A 21666-nucleotide genomic window follows, 5' to 3' on the forward strand; every position below is an offset into this window, starting at 1 on the left:
ATTGTATGTATCTCTTCACAATCTGCTGCCACTGAGTTTCTCCAGAAGCTTATTTTCTTTCTTGTTCCAGTATCCAACATCTCCAGTCTCCTGTGTCTCCATTTATTCCTGTAAACTAACACACAAGAACTTGTCATTGGAAATTTTCTTTTCCAATTCTATTGTAGCATGTGCACGATCCAGGTACTGTAATGCTCCTATACCACTGCAGGGAGTGCTGTCAAGCTTCAGGGAAGGTGGGGAAGGGATGGATAGGATGAGGCCAGCGTTATTTCAGGGATAAGGTGTAAGGGAGGTCTTCTAGTCAATGTGTTAATGTAGACAGTCAAGGAGAGAGAGCATCCTATGTCTTTTCCATCCCTTCTGGACAGCTTAATACATTCCTTTTCACTTTTCTGGTTATCCCAGATCTTTGACCTGAAACATTAACTCTGTTTCTTCTTCCACAGATGTTGCCTGACACGTTAAGTGTTTCCAGCATTTTCTGTTTTATTACCTTGAAGGGTAATTCATAGGCTAGTCGCAGCTGATATGGCTGTGATAGGTTCTATATAAATGTAAGTTAGCCTTTCCTTCAACTGTTGTACAGATTTCATTGTTATTAAAAGAGAAATGAAATACCGACAATTGAAAGAACCCTGGTCATTTAATTTCCGCCATCTGTTTTTTTTAACAGATTACTTAACAGAGACCAACAACTTATATGGATGTGGAAGGAGTTTATTATTATAATACAAAATTCTATTCAAAATGCCATTTCAATTACAAAATGCTTTAACATCTTCCAAACCAACCTTCTTGTTTTTAAGCCCCAGGCCAATAATATATTGTTTGGCAGTAAAATGATACATTTTGAATGTAAAATCCTCTTCCCTTTTATCATGACACAATGATAAAGCCCTACACAAACACTCGCTACTTTTTATTATATTTTACTCTTTGGGAAAGGTAAATCCCATGTTAAGTGGCTTGAAGACTAGTTTGTAACTGGCCAACCAGCAAAAATCACCAGGCATTTGGTTAAAATGGCCCATGAGAATTTAGTAGAACTCATTTCTTTTTTACTGTCATTCACTGTTTTTATTAGCATTTGATACAAATCTATCCCTTTTGAGCAGCTAGGAAGGACACTCAACTGAAACCAGCAAGGTCCTTTTCAATATCTGGTGGGGCATAGTTTGACCCTTAGCAACCCGCACACCGAAGCCACTGTGATTTTCCTGTAAGTCAACCTGACGGCAAGGGTTGTTTCCCAAGACCTCCTCTTGCAACTTAGCTTGTCCGTAACTTTGCATTCTGCTACGACACAGTACTGTACCAGGTTTGGGCCAGAGGCTAATCGGTGACTTGTGGAAATTAGGATTTAATTTTTTCCCAGTTCCATAATTGAGGTCTAGGTGGTCTTTTTCTTTTTTTCTCCCTGTCTGCTCTGTCCCTACCTCACTTGTTTAACCTGTTTGGTCTCATCAGAATGGTGTCTGTAAACTGCAGATTCTATAGTGCACCAACAGTGAAGGTCGTTTTCCAGCAAATGCTGCTTTTGTAGGAAGCGGGGTATTCCATTTTCCCCCTCCCTGAGAGTTGTGCTTGTAATCGGTGTGGCCACCCAGTTAGAGAGCCCCAGTGTTGTGTATTTAATATTTCAGTAGTGGAGTAATATTGTATGTATATTGTCTGATTAAGCATTCTTGTTTAAGTAATTCACTGCAGGATATATGTAAAAATAGGTGAATTGCATATGTAGCGACACGACCACGTGATAGGTGCACGTCTCGCTAAAATGAAAAAAACAAACTAAGACCTGTTCTCCTGGGCCCCTTGTCTTTTCTTTTAATTTAGTTTTTACATTTTGAAGTTACAAAACATAAACAGTATAATAAAAGAGCTTCACTAGATGACTAAAATAGAATTGAAAATACACGTGGACTAAGATGTTAACTGTCCTGTGCTATCACCAGCGGGATCATCAGTTGATCTGCCACCTGTCTTCAGGAGTTTCGGCCCGCTTATGATCAAGACTCCTTCGAGGTGGTGGGCCAGCAGTGCTAAAGCACCACCTCCCACTGGTGAGCTTAAAAACTTGGCATCTGCCTCTATCAGAGATGTTGGTCGCTTTCATCCAACAGATAGTCTACTCTTCAGGTGTCTATGCAACTGCTGAAGGGTTTGCAAAAGATGGATACACTATCTGACTATCTGCCCCTCTTTACGTACTTCGTCCACATCCATGATGATCTTGTCTCTGCTGCCCCAGCTACAGCCCTGCTGGGTGACTTGATATCCCTTCTCGTGAAGCCAAGGTCATGCAGCCACTTCTGGAATATGATATATGCACTTCTGCAGCCTGTGTCAGCTGCCTCTAAAAGAACAATGTTGCTTGTAACCATGGAAAAGTCAGACATGCAGGGAAAAGTAATAAAAAGTGTGCCTTAAAATGACAGTGCACTAAAATTGCCACTATTACATTTTGGTAAATTGGCAGGAGTTCTAGCAGTTATTTAAAAATGTTGTTTCCATGTACAGATTTAAATCTGAACACCAAGAATAAAGCTAGATGTAAAAGCAAATAGAACCTTTAGTGTCTATCAGATGGAAACTGGTTCAAATCAATGTTGATCATCTTAAAAACTAGGCCGCTTTGGGGGGAGAAAAGGCGTGGCTGGGGTCTTCAGAAGCGTCATTTCAGACTGTGCTGGATACAAAATCTGGAACTGATTTTAGCTGCCACATTATAAAGCACACCTTACTTTCAGTTAAAAATGTGCGCATGCTTTATGTTTTGCATCTATTGGGCAAGCCTGGCAGTGCCAGGTTCAATTCCGCCCCTGTCTGTGAGGACGTCATATGCTCTCCCTGCAACTGCATGGGTTTGCTCCGGTTACCCCCTCACATTCCAAAGCATGGGGGTTAATTGGTCACATGGATGTAATTGGGCATGCAGGCTCATTGGGCTGGAAGGGCCTGGAACTGTGCTGTTTCTCTAAGTAAGTGACTAAATAAATAAATATTATTTACTGTGTATATATAAATAACCTTTGTTTTAAATTAGAATTAGCGAGGAGGAGAGCCATTAGTTCTGGTTGAACTGGTGGTAGATTGTTTTCTCTACCTGTCTGATCTGTGCACATCACCACATCCTGAGCAAATACTTTTTTTTAAACCTTGCTTTCCTTGATCTTTAAAAAGGAAATTAAGGTGAAAGCATATTTTCAGCCTCTTGCTGGTATCAGCGAGTTTCAAAATAACTAAATGTTTCTTGACAATTACAGTCAAGAGATTTGCTAATTCTCTTTAGGATTGAATGTCACACAATGTTCAAAGTTTCTTGGTTAAAATGAGCCTGGATGGTTATCAGGATTTGTTTCTGTGGCGCGGTGTTAACAGTTTCAAGGAGTAAAAATTGAATTAAAAATTTGATGGGTATATGATTTGTATTGGCTTTGGTGCACAAGATTTTAAAATGACTTAATTATGTAATTCTACCACATCTAGCACCATGTTATGCAGTTGGTTTCTCTGCCTGCAAAACACACATAGATTGATCATAACAATTACAATGCACATAAGTGTCTTGAGAATTACATGAATGCCTATCATGTTCCATCAATGAGGCACATTTACTGACGCCAGCTAAATTGATGGACGCCGGAAACCTCACTGAAGTTGACTAACCCAATACTTGCCTTGTAGTCAACACATAAATATGTGATAAAATCAGGATTGAACAAGGATCTGGGATCTTTGAGGTCAGGTGGTTTTACATTGATAATTCTAAGCATTACAAAGTCAGACACCGCCATCTTAAGGTTCCCAAATGGCCTGCTGTAACGATTTAAGCATCTTGTGGTTAACTTAAAAAAGCAATGATCTCCAGTCATAAGCTTGCCTTGGCCTGTGGGTGATAGAACTAAAGCAATTAATGTAAAACATATACAGTATAGTAAATTGATTAATATGGACAGAAAGATGAAGTCCTTGATTTCAAACACCCAAGTTTTCACAAATGGATAATATTTACAATTTGAGTGGGATAAAGAAATTATGTCAAACTTTAAGTGCATATCATTTTTAAAAATCCTTTATCGTAGTAGTCACTATACTTCAGGGGTGTTATGCATTGGTTGAATGCATTTTGGAATGTCCTGTGGTCATAACAATTTCTATGAATATGTAAGTACTTCTAAAAATACTTGTCCTGAGTAGATTAGTCAAGCGAAACAAAGTTCAAAAAGTGGATCCAGGGAATTTCAGGATATGAATCTTTGAAACAATTTGAGATTCAGAATTCCAAGAGCCGTGGGAGCATTGCTGAAATACCTCATGTTCTGCAGTGTGCAGGGTATCATTATATTCTCCAATTTACAATTTATCTTTCTGTTTGTAATTTACTTTTGATGTGATGAGCAGAGATAATTGTGAACTACAATGCGGGAAAAAGGTTCTTAATATGAGAATGTAAGTTTTAGATTATTTCCTCCTTGACCTCTGCACTCCAGCCCATGCAGCTAGTGCCACTGTGAATCAGGAAGCTAGACATTTGGATTTCCCTACAGCGTAACCATTCACATGCAGCTTCGTAGCAAACAAGATAATTAGATAAACACCACATGCGGCCCATTTAAGTTCTTTCATATGATGGTCAAATAATTTGTACCAGAGACCCAACAGCTGACTGTAAACCATAAAAATTTCCATCTGCATCAGTGGCATACCTTCACTTGAAGGAGTGAGATGATTTTCAATAATGAGTTCATGTTGCCGTTAGTTTTGTTTAATGAGTTTTGCAGAAAACATCCTACTTAAAGTGAAAATAAAAATAGAAGCTTCTTGTAATTAGATGTTCAAGGGAATTTTATAACACTAATACTCAGCTGCGTAGCAGATGTGTGGTCAAGGCTTAAGGAGGAAAGCAAGAAATTAATTAATTTCTGAAGGGACCTTGGTAGCTGAATCCATAGTTCCAAAAGACGGTGCAGTAAAAATCAAAGATGCTTGAGACCAGAATTCAAAGAGTATAGATGCTTTGGATATGAAGTTCAATTTTTTTAAATAGAGAACATAAATATGTTTATTTTATTTAAATAATGTAACAATTTGTCAAATTGAGATTATTGAAGTGATAGGACAGAACAGAAACCGACCTTCAGCTTATTTTCTTCATGCCATGTCAAGTACCCTCCTATACTCATCCCATTTACCAGCACCTAGACCATAAGATATAGGAGCAGAAGTAGGCCATTCGGCCCGTCAAGTCTGCTCCGCCATTCAATCATGGGCTGATCCAATTCTTCTAGTCATCTCCACTCCCCTGCCTTCTCCCCATAACCCTGGCTAATCAAAAACCTATCTATCTCTGCCTTAAATGCACCCAATGACTTGGCCTCCACAGCTGCTCGAGGCAACAAATTCCATAGATTGGCCACCCTCTGACAAAAGTAATTTCTCCTCATCTCTGTTCTAAATGGACGTCCTTCAATCCTGAAGTCATGTCCTCTTGTCCTAGGCTCCCTACCATGGGATATGATCTTTGCCAGATCTAATCTGTTCAAGCCTCTTAACATTCGGAATGTTTCTATGAGATCCCCCTCATTCTCCTGAACTCCAGGGAATACAGTCCAAGAGCTGTCAGACATTCCTCATGCGGTAACTTAGTCAGTAGTTTTCAATTCCTTGGCAGTTCAAGTGTTTGTTCAGATAATTTTTTAATATTGTGATTGTACCTGCGACCGCTACCTTCTCAGAGAGTGTGTTCCAGATTGTAACTACGCTCTGGGTAGGAACAAAACCATGATCTCCATGCTTGTATGTTCTATGCTCTGACTAATGAAGGCCAGCACCCCATAATTCGTCTTCACCAACTTTATCTCTCTGTGTTGCCACCTTTGGCGATTGATGGACTTGTAGACCAAGGTAGTTCTGTCCTTCAATGCACCATTTGGCCCTTCTATTCGTGGTGTATATCCTACCCTCATTATCAGTCTTGCACATAATCAGGCTTAAGTCCTATCTGCCATTCTTCCACCATTGATGCTGCCCTCACCCGCATCTCCTCTATATCCTGGACATCCGTGCTCGCCCCAGCTTCCTGCCACCTTAACGGTGATAGAGTTCCTCTTGTCCTTATCCACCGCCCAACAAGCTTCCACATCCAGCATATCAGTTCTGCTGCATTGAATTGCTTTCTAGTCTGCTTCAGCAATGGGCAAACATTGGCTTGTTCCTCGTGCATGGCCTAAGCCCTTCCACCTTGATTCGACCTGACACACTATGCCGTAACCATCCTGTACCGTTGAGACTTCATTTCACACCGCAAAAATACCAGGTCATACAGGCAATTCAAAAGCTCAACTCCAATAAGGGAGGTTACAGGCTATTGATTACAGTGATTGTATTTGGGAAAAAGCATGTTTAATACGCTAATTTATAGTGTTGTTTGCTACCAGCAAGTCATCACTGTGTTTCACCAGCACCATCTTAAACCTTCGCTCCAGCTGCCAAAAGCAGAACTTCCCAGTGGCCAATCACTTTAATTCCAATTCCCATTCCTATTCTGACATGTTGGTCCGTGGTCTCCTCTTGTGCCACACTGGAGGGTGGAGGAGCAACACCTTTATATTCTATCTGGATGGCCTCCAACCTGGTGACACGAATTTTGATTTCTCCTTATGGTGAATAAAATTTCCCTCCCCCTCTTACCTCTTCACACCTGGCTGTCACCTTCCCTGGTACCTCTGCTCCTTTCTATTCTTTTATGGTCCACTCTTCTCCTGTCAGATTCCTTCCTCTCTAGCCCTTTACCTTTCCCACCCACTTGGCTTCACCTTTCACCTTCTAGCTATTCTCCTTCCCCTCCCTCCCACCTTTTTATTCTGATGTCTTCCCTCTTTTCAGTCCTGAAGAAGGGTCTTGGCCCGAAATGTCGACTGTTTATTCACTTCATAGATGCTGCCTGACCTGCAGTTTTCCTCCAGCATTTTATGTATTTTTCTTTGGATTTCCAGCATCTGCAGAATTCCTAGTGTCCTATCTGCCATTGCTTTTCCCACCTTGGCAACTGACCAATATCATTTTGCAGTCAAAGACTGTCCTTTTCATTATCACAAAATAAATTTTGTGTTAGCTGTGAACTTGCTAATTGTATCTCCCACATTCATATCGAGGTTATTTTCATATATCTTCTGGGCTCTCATCTTGTACAACCTCTGCAATTCATTCTTTTAAAGTGGAATATATGCCATGTAAAAACAGACTACAAGATGGTGGCTGCTAGTGTTCTCCTCAGTGCAATGTTCTTCATGATAACAGGCATAGAAATGAATGTACATATTTGGGAGCAGGAGAGAGCCATTTGGCCTTTAATTTTTTTTTGCACTGCTCTTTTGCGCTGCACTTTCACACATCCTAGGAAATAACAAATTTCAGTACCCATGACAGGAAACTATGCAACATTACATAAGGAACAATGTAAACAGAAAAGCTTTGAGAAAATGCTCTGGGCATAATGTCTAATCTTCATGAATAGTTACATGCTGTAATAGTTTTAGTTTCTGGGAATGATCAGTCATTGTAAACTTTGCATCAGCTCCAAGATAGCCACAGTACTTGGTGTACTTTCATGCTCCAGGAAGATGGTCACGGTAACACTGCCTTTTTTCTGCTAATATACAGCGCTTGTGTGTTTCAAGCCGGCTGAGTTAATGGGTCCAGTCATAATATCCAAATATATTTGAGGTGTAAGTGTGCTGATAGAATAAGATGAAGTGAAGAATAGATAGTCTTTGCACAAAATGTATCGGTTATTTTCTCACTACTGCCTTATAAAATCAATGTACCATGAGACATTGAAGCAGAATTAGGCCATTCAGCCCATCGAGTTTGCTCCACAATTTGATCATGGCTGATCTATTTCCCTCTCAATCCCATTCTCCTGCCTTCTCCCTGTAACCTTTCATGTCCTGACTGCAATAGTTTTCTTGCAAAAATTTTGAAGTTGGTGAAAAGTAATGGAGATCTGCATTAACAGTTCATAGAAACTGTGTAGCCAATTGCTCCCTGTAAACTCTCACAAACAATGTGAGGTGATATTCACTGAGCAATGAATAATAGGCAAGAACACAATACCCCTCCCCACCCCCTTTCAAATAGGGCCCAAAATCTATTGTGTCCATTTGAGAGCCTTGTTTTAATGTCACATTTTTTAAAAAGCACAGTTGGCACTGCAGTTTTCTCTTAGAACTATGCTGAAGTGTCAAACCGAGACTTTGTCCTCGGTTCCATGCACCTATAGCTTTCGATTCAGAGGTAAGTGAGTGAGGAATGAGTATTACCAATGGAATAATCTTTCTTGATGTATCCTCAGGTTGGTAACAGAATAGTGCTGTGCTTTCACCGCTGTCAGTTGCCAATGTGAATGTAGTTGAGCTCGGACAATATCAGCTGCTATAAATTCGTCTCTTAATTGTAAAGGTCATGACAACAGGAATTTAGCGCAATTGCAGGTGGAATGTTAACCAGAATGCTATAATGCATTTCTGTATATTGGCAGTGAAGTGCTGAAACTTGAGAAGTGAATCTATCCCTAAATGTGGTGATAATTGTTTCATTGGAATGTAAACTACTGTGAGTGCTTTCATTCACGTTACAGAAAGAGGCGAAATGGAGATTAAAAAATTCTTCTCAGTTGATATCACTTTTAATACAGTTCTAGTTGGAGAGAATCCGAAATGTTGCTTTTGGAGGGGACCATATATTTGAAGCTCAGAGCCAATGGAATACTTTAACATTAATTGAAGATCCATTGTTTATCTGTTTAGTGTGCAGAACTTCAAATGAAATGTTAAGGCTCAGGAAGTGGACATTTGGACATTAGTTGTCTGCCAGTTTGTAGCAGAGTGATCTGGTCAGTCAGAAAGTTGTTTCCATCAAGTTCCTATCCATTGTCCTCTTGAAAGCTTCAGTACACACTTTGCCCCATCTCTGCAGGCAGTTTGTTCCAAATCCTGGCCACCTTTCAGTTCAACTCTCCAAACCACTCCCCACCCATTTTTTGAGACTGAGAGCAACTATATAGCAGTTCAATTTGAACAGCCTTCCTTTATTTACCCTGTCAAAGCTAGTCCTGATGTCACACACTTGTCAAATGGCCTTTCAGCCATCTTTGCGCAACTGAGAACAGCCTCAGTTTCTCCTCAGTGGCTGGAGTCCATCATTCGGGAAACCATTTTGGCCAGTCCTTCGCACACCTTTTCAGTATTTCCACTTTCTTGAAATTAGGAACCAGAATTGGATACAATATATCCAGCTGCATCACTCCACCCGAGCTTTGCTGTTGCTTTGTTACTTGGCAACAAGTTGTGTTGGTAGTTAATGTAAATGTTGCATTTCCCTGTATGTTTTAATGTACAAGTGATAATCAAATTTGAAATCTAAGGCTTTTTAATTATCCTAAATGGGAGTTTTGGTTTGATGTAGCGTCTGATGTTTGTATGTGAGTTGAGCTTTTGGTCTTGTGATAATCCTGTCCCACTGGCTGTGTTCTGCCCGCGAATGCCCCAACATAACTGAACATGAATAGGGATCACCTGGATGTTTGGGCATCTTCAGTTTTGACGGGTAAAGTTTTATAATATCACTTCAGCTCTTGCAACTTGCAGATCCACCCTTTAACCAGTCTATTTGGTCCCATTGTTTATGTAATCTCCTTTGGAATATTAATAGTTTCCATATACATCTGCTGCCTTACATTTAACTTAACTAATCAAGCAATACAATCCTCATGATAATCTGGAATACTGTGGTTCTAATATCATAGAGGCTTAGTTAGTGACATTGTTGGCTGCCCAATTAATATTGAGTGCAATGTCTGCAGGATCCTTTATGTTTCTGTTTGTATAAGTAAATAATCAGAGGCTGTATAATCAGCTCAACTGCAGAGTCCTGTATAATATTGTATCAAAGTTGTATTCAATTCCTCAAGTAGCACACAGACACCACAATGAGAACTGCACTTTGGTAAAACATATACATTCCATAAGTGTTTTTTTTTTGTATTTCTGAGTACATGATCACACCTGAATCTCCTTCAAAAGTAAAATTCTGCAGATGCTGGAAACTTTGCAACAAAACACACCTTGCTTATAATGCTCAGCAAGTCAGGCAGCAGCTCTGGAGAGAAAAGTAAAGTTTAATATTTCACCTTGAAGAGCTTTTGACCTGAAGATGGTTGATCCTGCCTGGCCTGTGGAGTATTTTAGGCAGGACACGTTCTGTTTACTTAAATTGGTGTCATGGTCTTGTGACTATAGCGCATCAACAGAATGTACTTTTTATTTTGTATTTCTGCCAGATTCTCCCTCCACCTGATGATGCAGGATAGCACATGTTCTGTAGGAGTCACTACCGTCTGTCATTTTACACGGGAGACTATAGCCAAGATGATCTTAACAGCACAGAACAGAGAGTTGGGAATCACTTTCCCAACAAGTCAGTCAACCTCAATGGAGAGAGAAGTAAAGTTAACTATCTGATGAAAAGTCATTGATCTTAAATTTTGTTTTTCTATCTTTGTGTGTTGTTCTTCATTGACTCTATTGTATTTTATTTGTTTTGCTGTGAATACCTGCAAGAAAATGAATCTCAGGGTGACATAAACGTACTTTGATAATAACTACTTTGAACGTTGGAACAGTAACTTGTTTCTTTCTCCACAGACACTACCTGAATTGCCAGCTATCTTGAGTACTTCCTGTGCATAGTTCGGGTATCCATCTATCTGTCTGGGTCTCTTTCCCTCCACCACCTCCACTTCTCTCCTGTGAATCACAAATATAACCAATGATTTTGGATAGAGTAGTCATTTATGGAGAACAACTTGCAGGTCGAGCCATTACTGTGACAACGTGCTCCTTCAACCGCGCGCAGTGGCTGTCTGGTTTCTTTTTAGTGGTCAGGATATTGGTGTCACTGCTTTGGTCATTAATTGGCTTCAACTGTGTGGGTGTGTGGGGCACTTAGGAGTCAACAACATTGCAAATGATTGCAGACCAAATAAGGACAACAAATTTCTTACCTAAAGGATGAAGTGAGCCAGAGGGGTTGTCACAATGACTGAAATTGGCTTTTCTCCTTCAAATCCTGTGCAGCTCTGTGGACTGATCTGATGTTCAGTCTCAGCAGGGCAATTCACAACAGCCAAGTAAAACTAAATCTGGAGTTATGGCCAAAATATTGTTGGCCTCATTGTGACCGATGGTTTCAAATGAAATGACTTCCAGGTAAAATCTAGATTTGCCCAGATTTGCTCAAATCCAGGTTAGCTCGCTGATAGATGGAGTTGCATTTATCACTTCAGTCCATCAGTGGACTCTGTGGAACGTCCAGCTACAGAGTTTGAGCATTCTAGATCAGAGAGACACTCTTGTCTTGTATTATCAATATTACACTGGTGATCTTGCCTCTGAGGTGCCAGTTATATCTAGTTCCAGTGTCCTTACTCGTACAATTCCTATCCAAGAAAGTAATCTTTTTTTTCTTTATTTAATGGTTTGATTTTTTAAAATGAGCTTTTATTTTTAATGCTATTTTCATTTCCTTTTAGCAACTGTAATGGATTTCAAATATCGTTGAATATTACTTTTGCAGTGTTGTGATAAATTTGAGGCTCCCCAGCCTATCAAATGTTGCTTCCTGATCTGAGGGTGGGCTTCCAGTTGACTCTCTGAGGCCCACTCACTGCTGAAGCCTGGCCAGGCCATGCCAGACACCTGCCAGGGCAGCTCATTTAACTCCCTGCCTGCTTGAGTGCGGCCAGCTGAAACCAGTTCGAATCAACTCCATGCTTCGAGTCCTTTTTCAGAATGCAAAGCTCGGCATTTCAAAGCCGTGGCTAATTTTGCAAAGGACATCTACCCCAGAATTTTGCATGATAAAAGGCTATTTCAACTTCTCGAGCTCCTCTCAAGTGAAAAACTGCCTGGTTTAGCTTGTGCTAACGTGCAGAATGGATTGAGGGAGCTCCATGCCATTTGCACTGGTCTCTTCACCATTACAAATGGAGAGAGATGGGTTTCTGTAGAATAATGCTTATATGGTGTAATAGATTCTGTAGGAGCTGAAGTAGTGTAGGCTACACGAAACACTGACAGCCATGTCATTGCAGATTTGCCGGCATTGCAACTGTGTTGCGTTCTGTGTTTAGTTTTTACCTGTGACATTGTTCGTTCTGGCTGTAAGCTGGGTGCTGGTGTTTATCACTGAGTCAGAAAAGGAGGAACGGAAGCTCTAGTGTCAGAAAACATTTTCTACTTCAGAGGGAGAGCTTACTCAATTCTTCTGACTGGTGTGCTGTAGGATACCAGCTGTGAAATATTTCAGGAATGCTGGATAATCCCTCTGTGCTTTCAGAGGTTATGTTGAGTTCTCTGGCTAATTAAGGGTACATGCTAAGATCAGTGTGCCCCTCTATATACTGCCCCTGAGTTCAGAGAAGAAAGATGACAAATATAGACCTGTGCTGAAATTTTAATTGTAGTTTTCATGACAAGACTTTTTAAAATACTGACATATTGTGTTTTTTTTTCCCTGCACAAAAGAACTAATTGCAGGTTGGGAAAAGCTAATGCTAACGAGATCATTGTAACCATCTAATGATAGAGGTGTAATTAATATCACAAAAATAACAGGATAAGGGAAGTGCTTGGTATTTTGCATTGTGTTTCCTTTATAGATTTAAGCTATGTTGTGTTTTACTGATACACGGCATTATTGGTAGCAGGCTAAGGGAGAACCTGATAGAAGTTTATAAAACTGTGAGAGGCACAGATAAGAGAGGCAGACTCTTTTCTCCAGGGTAGAAATGTTGAATAGTAGAGAGCATAGATTTCTGATGAGAGGGGAAAAGTTTAAAGGAGATGTGTGGGGCAAGTTTTACAGTGGAGTGAAGAGATATGGGTTTTGTGCACATACTTAATGTGGCATCATTGTTGGCACAGACAAGGTGAGCTGAAGTGTCTGTTCCTGTGCTGTACTGTTCTATGTTCTATGCAGGATATTAAGCACAGAGCCAAACAATTTCACGCTGGCATTCATGCTCCATCTTAGCTTCTTCCCATCGATTAGCATTGTTCTCCATTCCCCTCTCTGTAAGAGCTCACTTAACATACATAATTTTCAAAGGTATTAAAAAAGTAAAATCATAAAATTTCTTGTACAGGCTGTAAATTTATTCTAGAAACTTAAATAGATTTATTGTTCAGACTGTTTCGATGCTGATTATATTATTTGGCTCTTACAGCTTGTGGTACTCTTTGAGTAGATCCCAAGTCATAATAGTTTTAGAAAGATATCCTTGCTGCAAACTAAACTTTTGATGGTGTTTCTGCTAGTCGTTCTCTCATTGTTCCACTTCTACCTTCAGCCTTTCATTTCAAATTTATCTCTAATCTATTTTTACCTAATAATTCTTTTTTTTTCTCTCTCTTATCTCCTGAAGTATTGTCAAGATATTCACAATCCTAAGTATACAATCAATCACCCAGCACAGTCTAAGCTTGAATTACGCATCAAAACCTGCAAATGACAAACATTGCAATACTCCATCAATAAGAGGCTTGGGAACAAATGATCTGGTTTTAGCCAAGTTGTTCCAAGTGCATTATGGTTTGGTGTAAAACCATAGCTGCCATAAGGACACTTTGTAAATATACAATAATTTATTTTATAAGAGCAGAAATGTTAATTTGAAAGAATAATGGCATTAGTGGGGATTAACCAACCTGGACATTGAAAATAGATGATTAATGGTATTGACATCTTTTTCTGATGGGGTTTAATGAAGTACAGAGAAGGGTTAGGGATGAAGCTCTGGTTACATTATTGCACAGTGATCCGTAATCTACTTCCAAAGGGCTAGTATTTCTTGCCCAAAGCACAAGATGGCTCTACCTCTCTTTACTTCTTTAAAGTACTTCGGAAACCTGACACATTGATTAGTTATTTGGGAACCAACTCTAAATAATCTCCTCACCAATGTTCCAGTTAAGTGCTTGGGATGCATTTTTTTTTGAAGTAGTATTTAAATGGAAACTCTTCTTCTTTCAGAAAGCACAGTAATATCCGCTGTGAGTTCCTCTTCAAATACATCATCTTTTACCAGCTCAACCTTGTTATCATCATCGGATTCCACTTCACCAGGAGAATCAACCTTTATGACAACTAACCAATCAAGCATGACAATTGGCAATACAAGCCCAGACTCCCGTTCAAGCACAGAAAGCGGTAACTCAACCTCAGCCGTCAGTTCAGGCAGTACGGTTTTAATGCCATCCATGTCAGCATCCAATGCAAGTCTCTCAACTATTTTAACCTCTGAAGCATCTGCTTCAAATTCAAGCACAGTTGAAGCAATGGCCTCTACTTTGCAATCAACATTTGAGACTACAAGCTTCAGTGTCAACCAAACAACCGCGCTGGTAAATGGGGGAAGTTCAACGATAAACACAACTCAGCCTACAAGTGTGACAGATAATGTCACCCAGGGTTCAACGATCATACCCACAACCATTGCTACCACACTTAATGCATCAAGCAACTTGACAACTGCAAGTGAATATACTGTGCCAACAACAAATGGGACAACTGTAGTAGATGCATCTAATACCACAATAAGCAGCAGACCAACCACGACAGTGACAGTCAACATAACAGTACCGGTGAACACAACAGATGTCAGTACAGATGTTCCCCATTCCAGCTGGAGTACACAGTCTCAAAAAACTTCAACAACAAGTTCTACAGGTAAGATGCTTCTGGTCATTTTTGCCCAGTTGGCTGTGTAACAGGCTGCTTGATTTTTAGTAAATGTTAGCTAACAACAAGCATTATAAAATTTGTGAAACTGTTCATAAAAACACAAGCTAGTTTGTTACCATCCCAACCAAAAATGGACTGATTAGGCTGCTCCTGTTTTCCATTTTGGAATGTAGAAAGGTCTTTGGCTGTTTGAGTTATTTTTTGTTTTTATTCTCATCGGTCCTCTACCCTTCTACCTTAAATGTATGCCTAGTTTTTGCTGTGGTCTGTCAAAGGACATTAATTAAATTAAATTGCTGGAGTAATAATCCAGAGGCATGAGTTCAAATTCCGCCTGTGGTATTCCAAGTTAATTTATAATTGGAAACTTTGAAACACGATAACTAACCTTGCTAACAATAACCATAACAACCTACTGGACTGTACTAAAAATTCATGTGATTTTATAATGTACCTCAGAGGAGGATATCTGCAAGACTTACCTGGTCTGGTCTATGCCTGACTCCAGACACACCACATGTGGGTGACTATTAAATGCATCTGCTATAGATTGGCAAGCCACCACCTTTCGGAGGGTAATTAGGATGACCAATAAATTCTGGATTTACCAGTGATGCCCAGATCTCAAAAGTAAACATTAATAAAGTCCCCCTAGAGTCCCTTTTGTTCCAAAGAAATCAAACCCAGCCATTTTTTAAAAAATTGAAGTAAAATTCTCTAGCCCTGGCAACATCTTTCTGAATCTCTTCTTTATCTTTTCTCCTGATGGCCAGACCTCTGTTTCAAAGTAGGTATGCTATAATGAGCATTTCTGCAGTTCCAGCATGGCCTCTCTACCTTGCAATTTTTCTCCCAAAGCCAACAAAGGCAAGTGCACCTTCCAAACAGCCTTCTGCCTTCTGGAGATCTGTGTACTTACATTCAAAGATCTCTCTGTTCTGCTATTTTTTTTTCATCCTCCTACCATCTAATGTGTATTCTTTATTTTGTTAAACATTACAAAATGTTTGCCTTGCATTTCTACAACCACATTGAGAATCACAAGGTTGAAGACTGTACCTAGCAAATAAACCTCAGGAAGAGGAACAGAAATTTCTCCGTGGCCTTAGTTGATTGTTAATATAACTTACCAGCACCAGGTGCTGGTGCCCTCAAAGTTAAATGTTTACCATCCCACGACCTTCATTCTTGACGGTAATGACTTTGTTTACTATATGCAGAGTGGAATTTATATGGTGCAGGCTTCACTGATAACTACTGTGATTACTAGCATTTTGCCAGGTGAAACCAACACATAGAACATTTTGGAATGCAGAGCAACATACAAAATGCTGGAGGAACTCAGCATTTCAGGCAGGGTCATTTAGAATGAAGGTGCTGGTTTGCACATTCATGTTGATGATACTTCCTCCCATCATACTCTTGACCCATCTCTAATTGGCTCAGTATTGGAACACTTAATTATATTTGATCCCTCAACCTTTAGATGCATCACCCTTCCTGGAAATTGAAACTGAATCAAGTTGTTTACAGTACTGTTGTCATATTTGATCCTTTTTCAACAACAAACAAATAATCCTGCCATCACTAAGATTCTTTCCACCTCTAAGATGTCCCTTGCCTCACCCATGCATTTCTTTGATAGATTTCATGATCATCCCAACACAGATTCAAGTTATTCTGTTTTGAAATGGTCTAAATTAGAGAGAGAACAACCTGGAATGCTTTAAAAAAAACTATAATGCTTTTCCAACTTCGTTTCCGTAGATTCCAACAAGTCTATTCTCAAGATGTATTGCCCATATTTCAACTCCCACAAGGTTCTGTTCACTCATCAACACTTCATGTGTAGACCCGTTCTAATGAGCAATAATTTTAAGACTCCTTATTTTCAAATACTTCTAGTCTCACCTCTTTCCATCCTATATACCTGTCACCTGTATTTCTATTATCCCTGAGCCTAAACTGTGTTGCTTATGCCTTCAAAATCAAAAATTTAAACTCTGGAATTCCCTACCTGAACCTTTTCATTTCCCTGCTTTTTATTAAATTTCTTCTTTTGAGCCTCTTTTAAAACTTGCCTCTCATCAGTTCATTCAGCCCATTTGACTTGGCATCAATTTTTCTTTAAGATGTCTCAGATGAGGCACGTCAAAGGCGTTATATGAATGGAGTGGGAGCAGCAGTAATCGTGAATGACTCAAGTATCGTTGACAGAAACGAGGAATGGCAGGCAACTATTTTAATAGAGAGTACAAGACAAAGAGTAGTTAAGATTTCTTGTTAATATTTAATCTTTGGAATGCCCTGCCTATATTAAGAAATTCAGTGTATGAATGAGAAGAATGATGAATATTTTTGATTTGCAAAGTGATCTTCCTTGAGACTCAGTGGAAAATGGGAAATTGGTTACTGTTGTGTAATCCCTTGTTGGGTAAATGGGTACCTGATTTATTCACATCACTTTTCCGTATTACTCACTGATGCAATTTTATTTTGTTCTGAGTAATTTCTCTTTCCATTGGGTAAAGGGGGACCACTGACAATAAACTTCTGATCCTTTTTGGCATTCTTTCCAGTTGACAAATAGTCAATCAGGTATGCCTAATATTGCATACAAAAGTCATATTTTTGTAGCCAAAGTTTTTGTAAGACCATAAGACACAGGAACAGAATTAGGCTATTTGGCCCATTGAGTCTGTTCTGACATTCTGTTATGGCTGATTTACTATTACCTTCAACCCTATTCTCCTATCTTCTCCCCATAACCTTTGACACGCTTACTAATCAAGAACCTATCAATCACCACTTTAAATTTACTCAATAACTTGGCCTCCACAGCCATCTGTGGCAATAAATTCCAGTGATTCACCACCCTCTGGCAAAGGAAATTCCTCCTCATCTCTTCTAAAGGGATATCAATCTATTCTGAGGCTGTGCTCTCTGGTCCTAGGTCCCCCCCCACCCAAAGGAAATGTCCTCTCCACATTCACTCTCTAGGCTCGTCAATATTCGATAAGTTTCAATGGGATTCTCCTATGAACTCCAGCGAGTGCAGGCCCAGAGCAACCAAACACTCCTCATACATTAACATCCTGTCATTCCTGGAATCATTCTCTTGAACCTTCTCTGGACTCTCTTCAATGCCAGCACATCCTTTCTTAGATAAGGGGCTCAAAACTGCTCACCGTATTTCAAGTGCGGTCTGACCACTTTGTTCTGGACATGGTCAAAGCTTCACATAAAAGTGTTATTAATTTTTTTATGAAAATAGGCCACCTCTCTCCTCTATAATCAGCAGTGCTTGACCTGAGCAAGAAAACAGTATTTGTTGAGCTGGGGTCATCATCCTGCAATGCACAAAGCGTTTTTTAAATTTGTGAGATCATGACAGAGTTGCAATTCATCTAATTTCTGCAACCTTGAACAAGATTACTGGCCACTTTGTTATCCATTTTGCAATCAGCTCTAAACTACAGTTGACAATTTGTTTGGAACATGGGTAAACCCATTGTTAAAATCCCACAAAAGATATTGAACTACTCTATAATTACATCCAACAAATCCTTTAATACAAGAATATAAACTGTTACTTTTTCTAATCCAAAGCTTTTGATTATCTCTCTCCCATGAATTTCAAACATACCATGTCTGTGACTGTGGTTCATTGTGCAATATATGTTCTAAGTAATGTGTTGATATTCTATTTACTTTGTTTCCAGTTGCATGCCAACCTTCGACTTGTCCACCAGGCAGTAAATGTGTGAATCTTTATCTGTCACATACCTGCCGCTGTACCATTGGGCAATCTTTGCAACAAGATAAGTGTGTACCAGGTAAACTGAAACTCATTGCTATCGATTTATAATACAACAAGCACAAATGTCTTGCTCTATAGTCTAATATTGCATGGAAAGCCATTCCTAACAATTCATTACAAATATGCGCAAACTTACCAGGATTTGATGCAGGTAAGCTAGAAAGCTTTAAGATGCAAAGAGCTTAAAATGTCACCTCTTTAGGAGTAGACTTAATCTTCCAGTAACTTTGCAGAATTGCTGAGTTCAGATCAGAATCAGGCTTATTATCACTGACATGTCATAATTTTTTTTTTGTTTTGCGGCTGCAGTGCAAAACATAAATAAAAAGTTGCAGTAAGAAATATATAAGAAGTAAATTGTGCAAAAAGAGAGCAATATAGTGACATAGTGGTCGTGGGTTCACAGACAGTTCAGAAATCTGATTGTGAGGGGAAGAAGCAGTTCCTAAAATGTCAAGTGTGTGCCTTCAGGCTCCTGTACCTCCTCCCTGACGGTAGTAATGAGTAGAGGGCATGTCCGGATGGTGAGGGTCTTTAATGAGCTTTTTGGTAATTAGATCCTGTGTTCATTTCCTGCTTTTTTTTTTAAAAACCTTCAATCCCAACATGAAGTTTGGTCCTTCATATTATGATGTACTCAGCATAGCACATTTTGAATCATCGGTGCTGATTGATACACTGCTACATATTCCCATGTTTTCTGACTATCCTGTATGTAGGTCTTGTCTGTACTGGTGGGTATTGAAGAGATTCCAAAATTAGTCATTCTCTACCTCTTGGCTAGGGATAGAATGACAAGCAGCAAGAGAAGGAGTACTAATAAGGGAAATGGGATTCAGAGTGTCTTAGTTGGCAATCGGTTTTGTGACTCTGTGCTCAGCAAGAATGAGCCCTAGTCATCTTCAAACGTGCAGATGAGGTTAACGTTGTTGTTGCCTGGTAACTGACCCCATCTCACAGAAGCTAAACTTAGGCTCTCAGATGCATCCTTGTATCTCGCACTGGATCATGACCCCACCACCAAAAATCAAACCATTGTCTCTCAGATGATCACGGACCTCCTCCTTGATCTTGAATTCAGCCTGTATCAACCTTGCTGTCACTCCTGATCCACAGGAAGTCAAGAAAACTATATCATGACTCAAGAACTTCATAGTAGATAAGATACCCGCTGAAATCTAATGCTCACCGGTGACAAGCTTCCGTCAAATGTCCACAGCTTCGTCTTCCACTTGGAAGTGAAGGATATTTCAGAGACCTCCAGATGTCATAGTCATGACCACCTTTTAGAAGGGAGACAAGTCCAACATTTGCTATCACCTGGGGGTCAGCCTGCTGCCTTCCATTGGGAAGGTCTTAATCAGGAAGCTTCTCAATCACAACCTCACAGTGACTGAAGAACTGCTGCCCAGATCACCTGTGCCATATACTCATACAACAGAGGAGGTCATTCGATGGCCCTGATCCACATAAAGGATGTGTTATTCAGCACACTGCAAGAAAAATGTAGGGTGCATCATATCTGGTCCAATGCCTTTTTTTTAAACAGGCCAATGCCTTTCAAATAGTACTTTTTCCTCAAACTTGTCCCATGTAAGCAATGGTTGACAAAGTGGATCGAGGAAGATATTAAATACAAATAAAACTGTAGCAGATTGACAAGGAGGTCACTCTGAATCCATTTTCCATGATTTAATTGACCTTCTCTTGGCACTTGTCATTCGGGGATTGAGGGACGCCGTTCTCAAATTTGGCTGCTCACAGAAATTAATCTCTTTCTTGCACTTGGTCCACCAAATCATGCAAGCCGTGATATTAACCATCAGGCCCACAACAAAGCCTACTCTCGATCAAACCAGGCTGTGCTTATTGCCCCAATATTTTTCTTAGACTTTTCTTACTGTAATCTTGCCCCTCGCCTTCAACCAACCTCCTGTGAGAATGGTGCTAGAATGAAGGATGAGCTGTCTAACCTTCATTGGCTATAGTACAAAGCAAAACTTAACCAAATATCTGTGGCCAAGCAGCTGTACGCAGATGATTCTTGCGTCTGAGTGAAGGACAAACATAAAATCATTGACACTTTCAGTTTAGATCAGGAGTTCCCACTCGGGTCCACAGACCCCTCAGTTAATGGTAAGGCTCTATGGCATATAAAGGGTCAGGAACCCCTGCTTTAGATTATAAAAGGATGGAACTTCTGAAGATGGAGGTACTCCATTGATGTGCTTCAGTTCCATCACACTGCTTTCTCTTGATAAAGGTTCTTGATGAGACCATGGAAAAATTGGATATCCTTAACATATATTGCAAGCCGTCTATTCGCAGAAACAAACACTGAGCATGGTGGTGAGTTTCATCATTAATGCACCACCATGCCTTTGGTCAATTTAGTGAAAAGATATTTGAAAATCCTGACCCTGGTCGTGGCACTCATGATCTACCAGGCAGCAGTGATGCCTGACCTCTTGTGTTTCTGAAAGCAGTACGATCAATAGCAGGCACCTCAAAACAGTGGAATATGTAGGTTCTCAGTTGATTGTGGATCACATGGGAGACACAAGAGGCCGAAGATGCTGGAATCTGGAGCAAGAAAGAATCGGCAGGAGCAAGTCTGCAGTTCAAGCAGCATATGTGGAAGGAAAGGATTTAATGACATTTCGGATTAAAACCCTGCATCAGGATCAGGCTTTGATCCAAAACGCTGACAAATCCTTTCCTCACACGTATGCTGCTCATCCACTGACTTCCTCCGGCAGATTGTTATGTCAGCCTCATGCCCAACATCAGACTTCGGAAGTAGAAATACACTGTTCTGAGTTTTGTAGTGGAAAGAGATCAGCACGCCGCAGAAATTATATATTGAAGGATTTTCCTTGGGGACATGTCACTGATGGGGGTGGCATGGTTGGCATGACGCTAATACAGTGCCAATGACCTGGGTTCAATTCCGCTGCTGTCTATAAGGAGTTTTGTGTCTTCCCCATGACCATGTGGTTTCTCCTTGGTGCTCTGGTTTTCTCCCACATTCCAAACAC

At 40.0% G+C, this 21666-nt stretch overlaps 1 protein-coding gene across 1 annotated transcript in view; it reads left to right on the top strand.

Annotated features, from left to right (window-relative positions):
- LOC134340429 (protein HEG-like) overlaps positions 1–21666 on the top strand; it is a 70601-nt gene that overhangs the window by 20229 nt on the left and 28706 nt on the right. Inside the window, exons 3-4 of the mRNA XM_063037657.1 lie at positions 14098–14793; positions 18531–18644. Of these exons, the coding sequence (XP_062893727.1) occupies positions 14098–14793; positions 18531–18644 (810 nt within the window). The remainder of the gene's footprint in view (positions 1–14097; positions 14794–18530; positions 18645–21666) is intronic.

The sequence above is a fragment of the Mobula hypostoma genome, chromosome X1, assembly GCF_963921235.1.
Source record: "Mobula hypostoma chromosome X1, sMobHyp1.1, whole genome shotgun sequence".
In the NCBI taxonomy this organism is placed as follows: Eukaryota; Metazoa; Chordata; class Chondrichthyes; order Myliobatiformes; family Myliobatidae; genus Mobula; species Mobula hypostoma.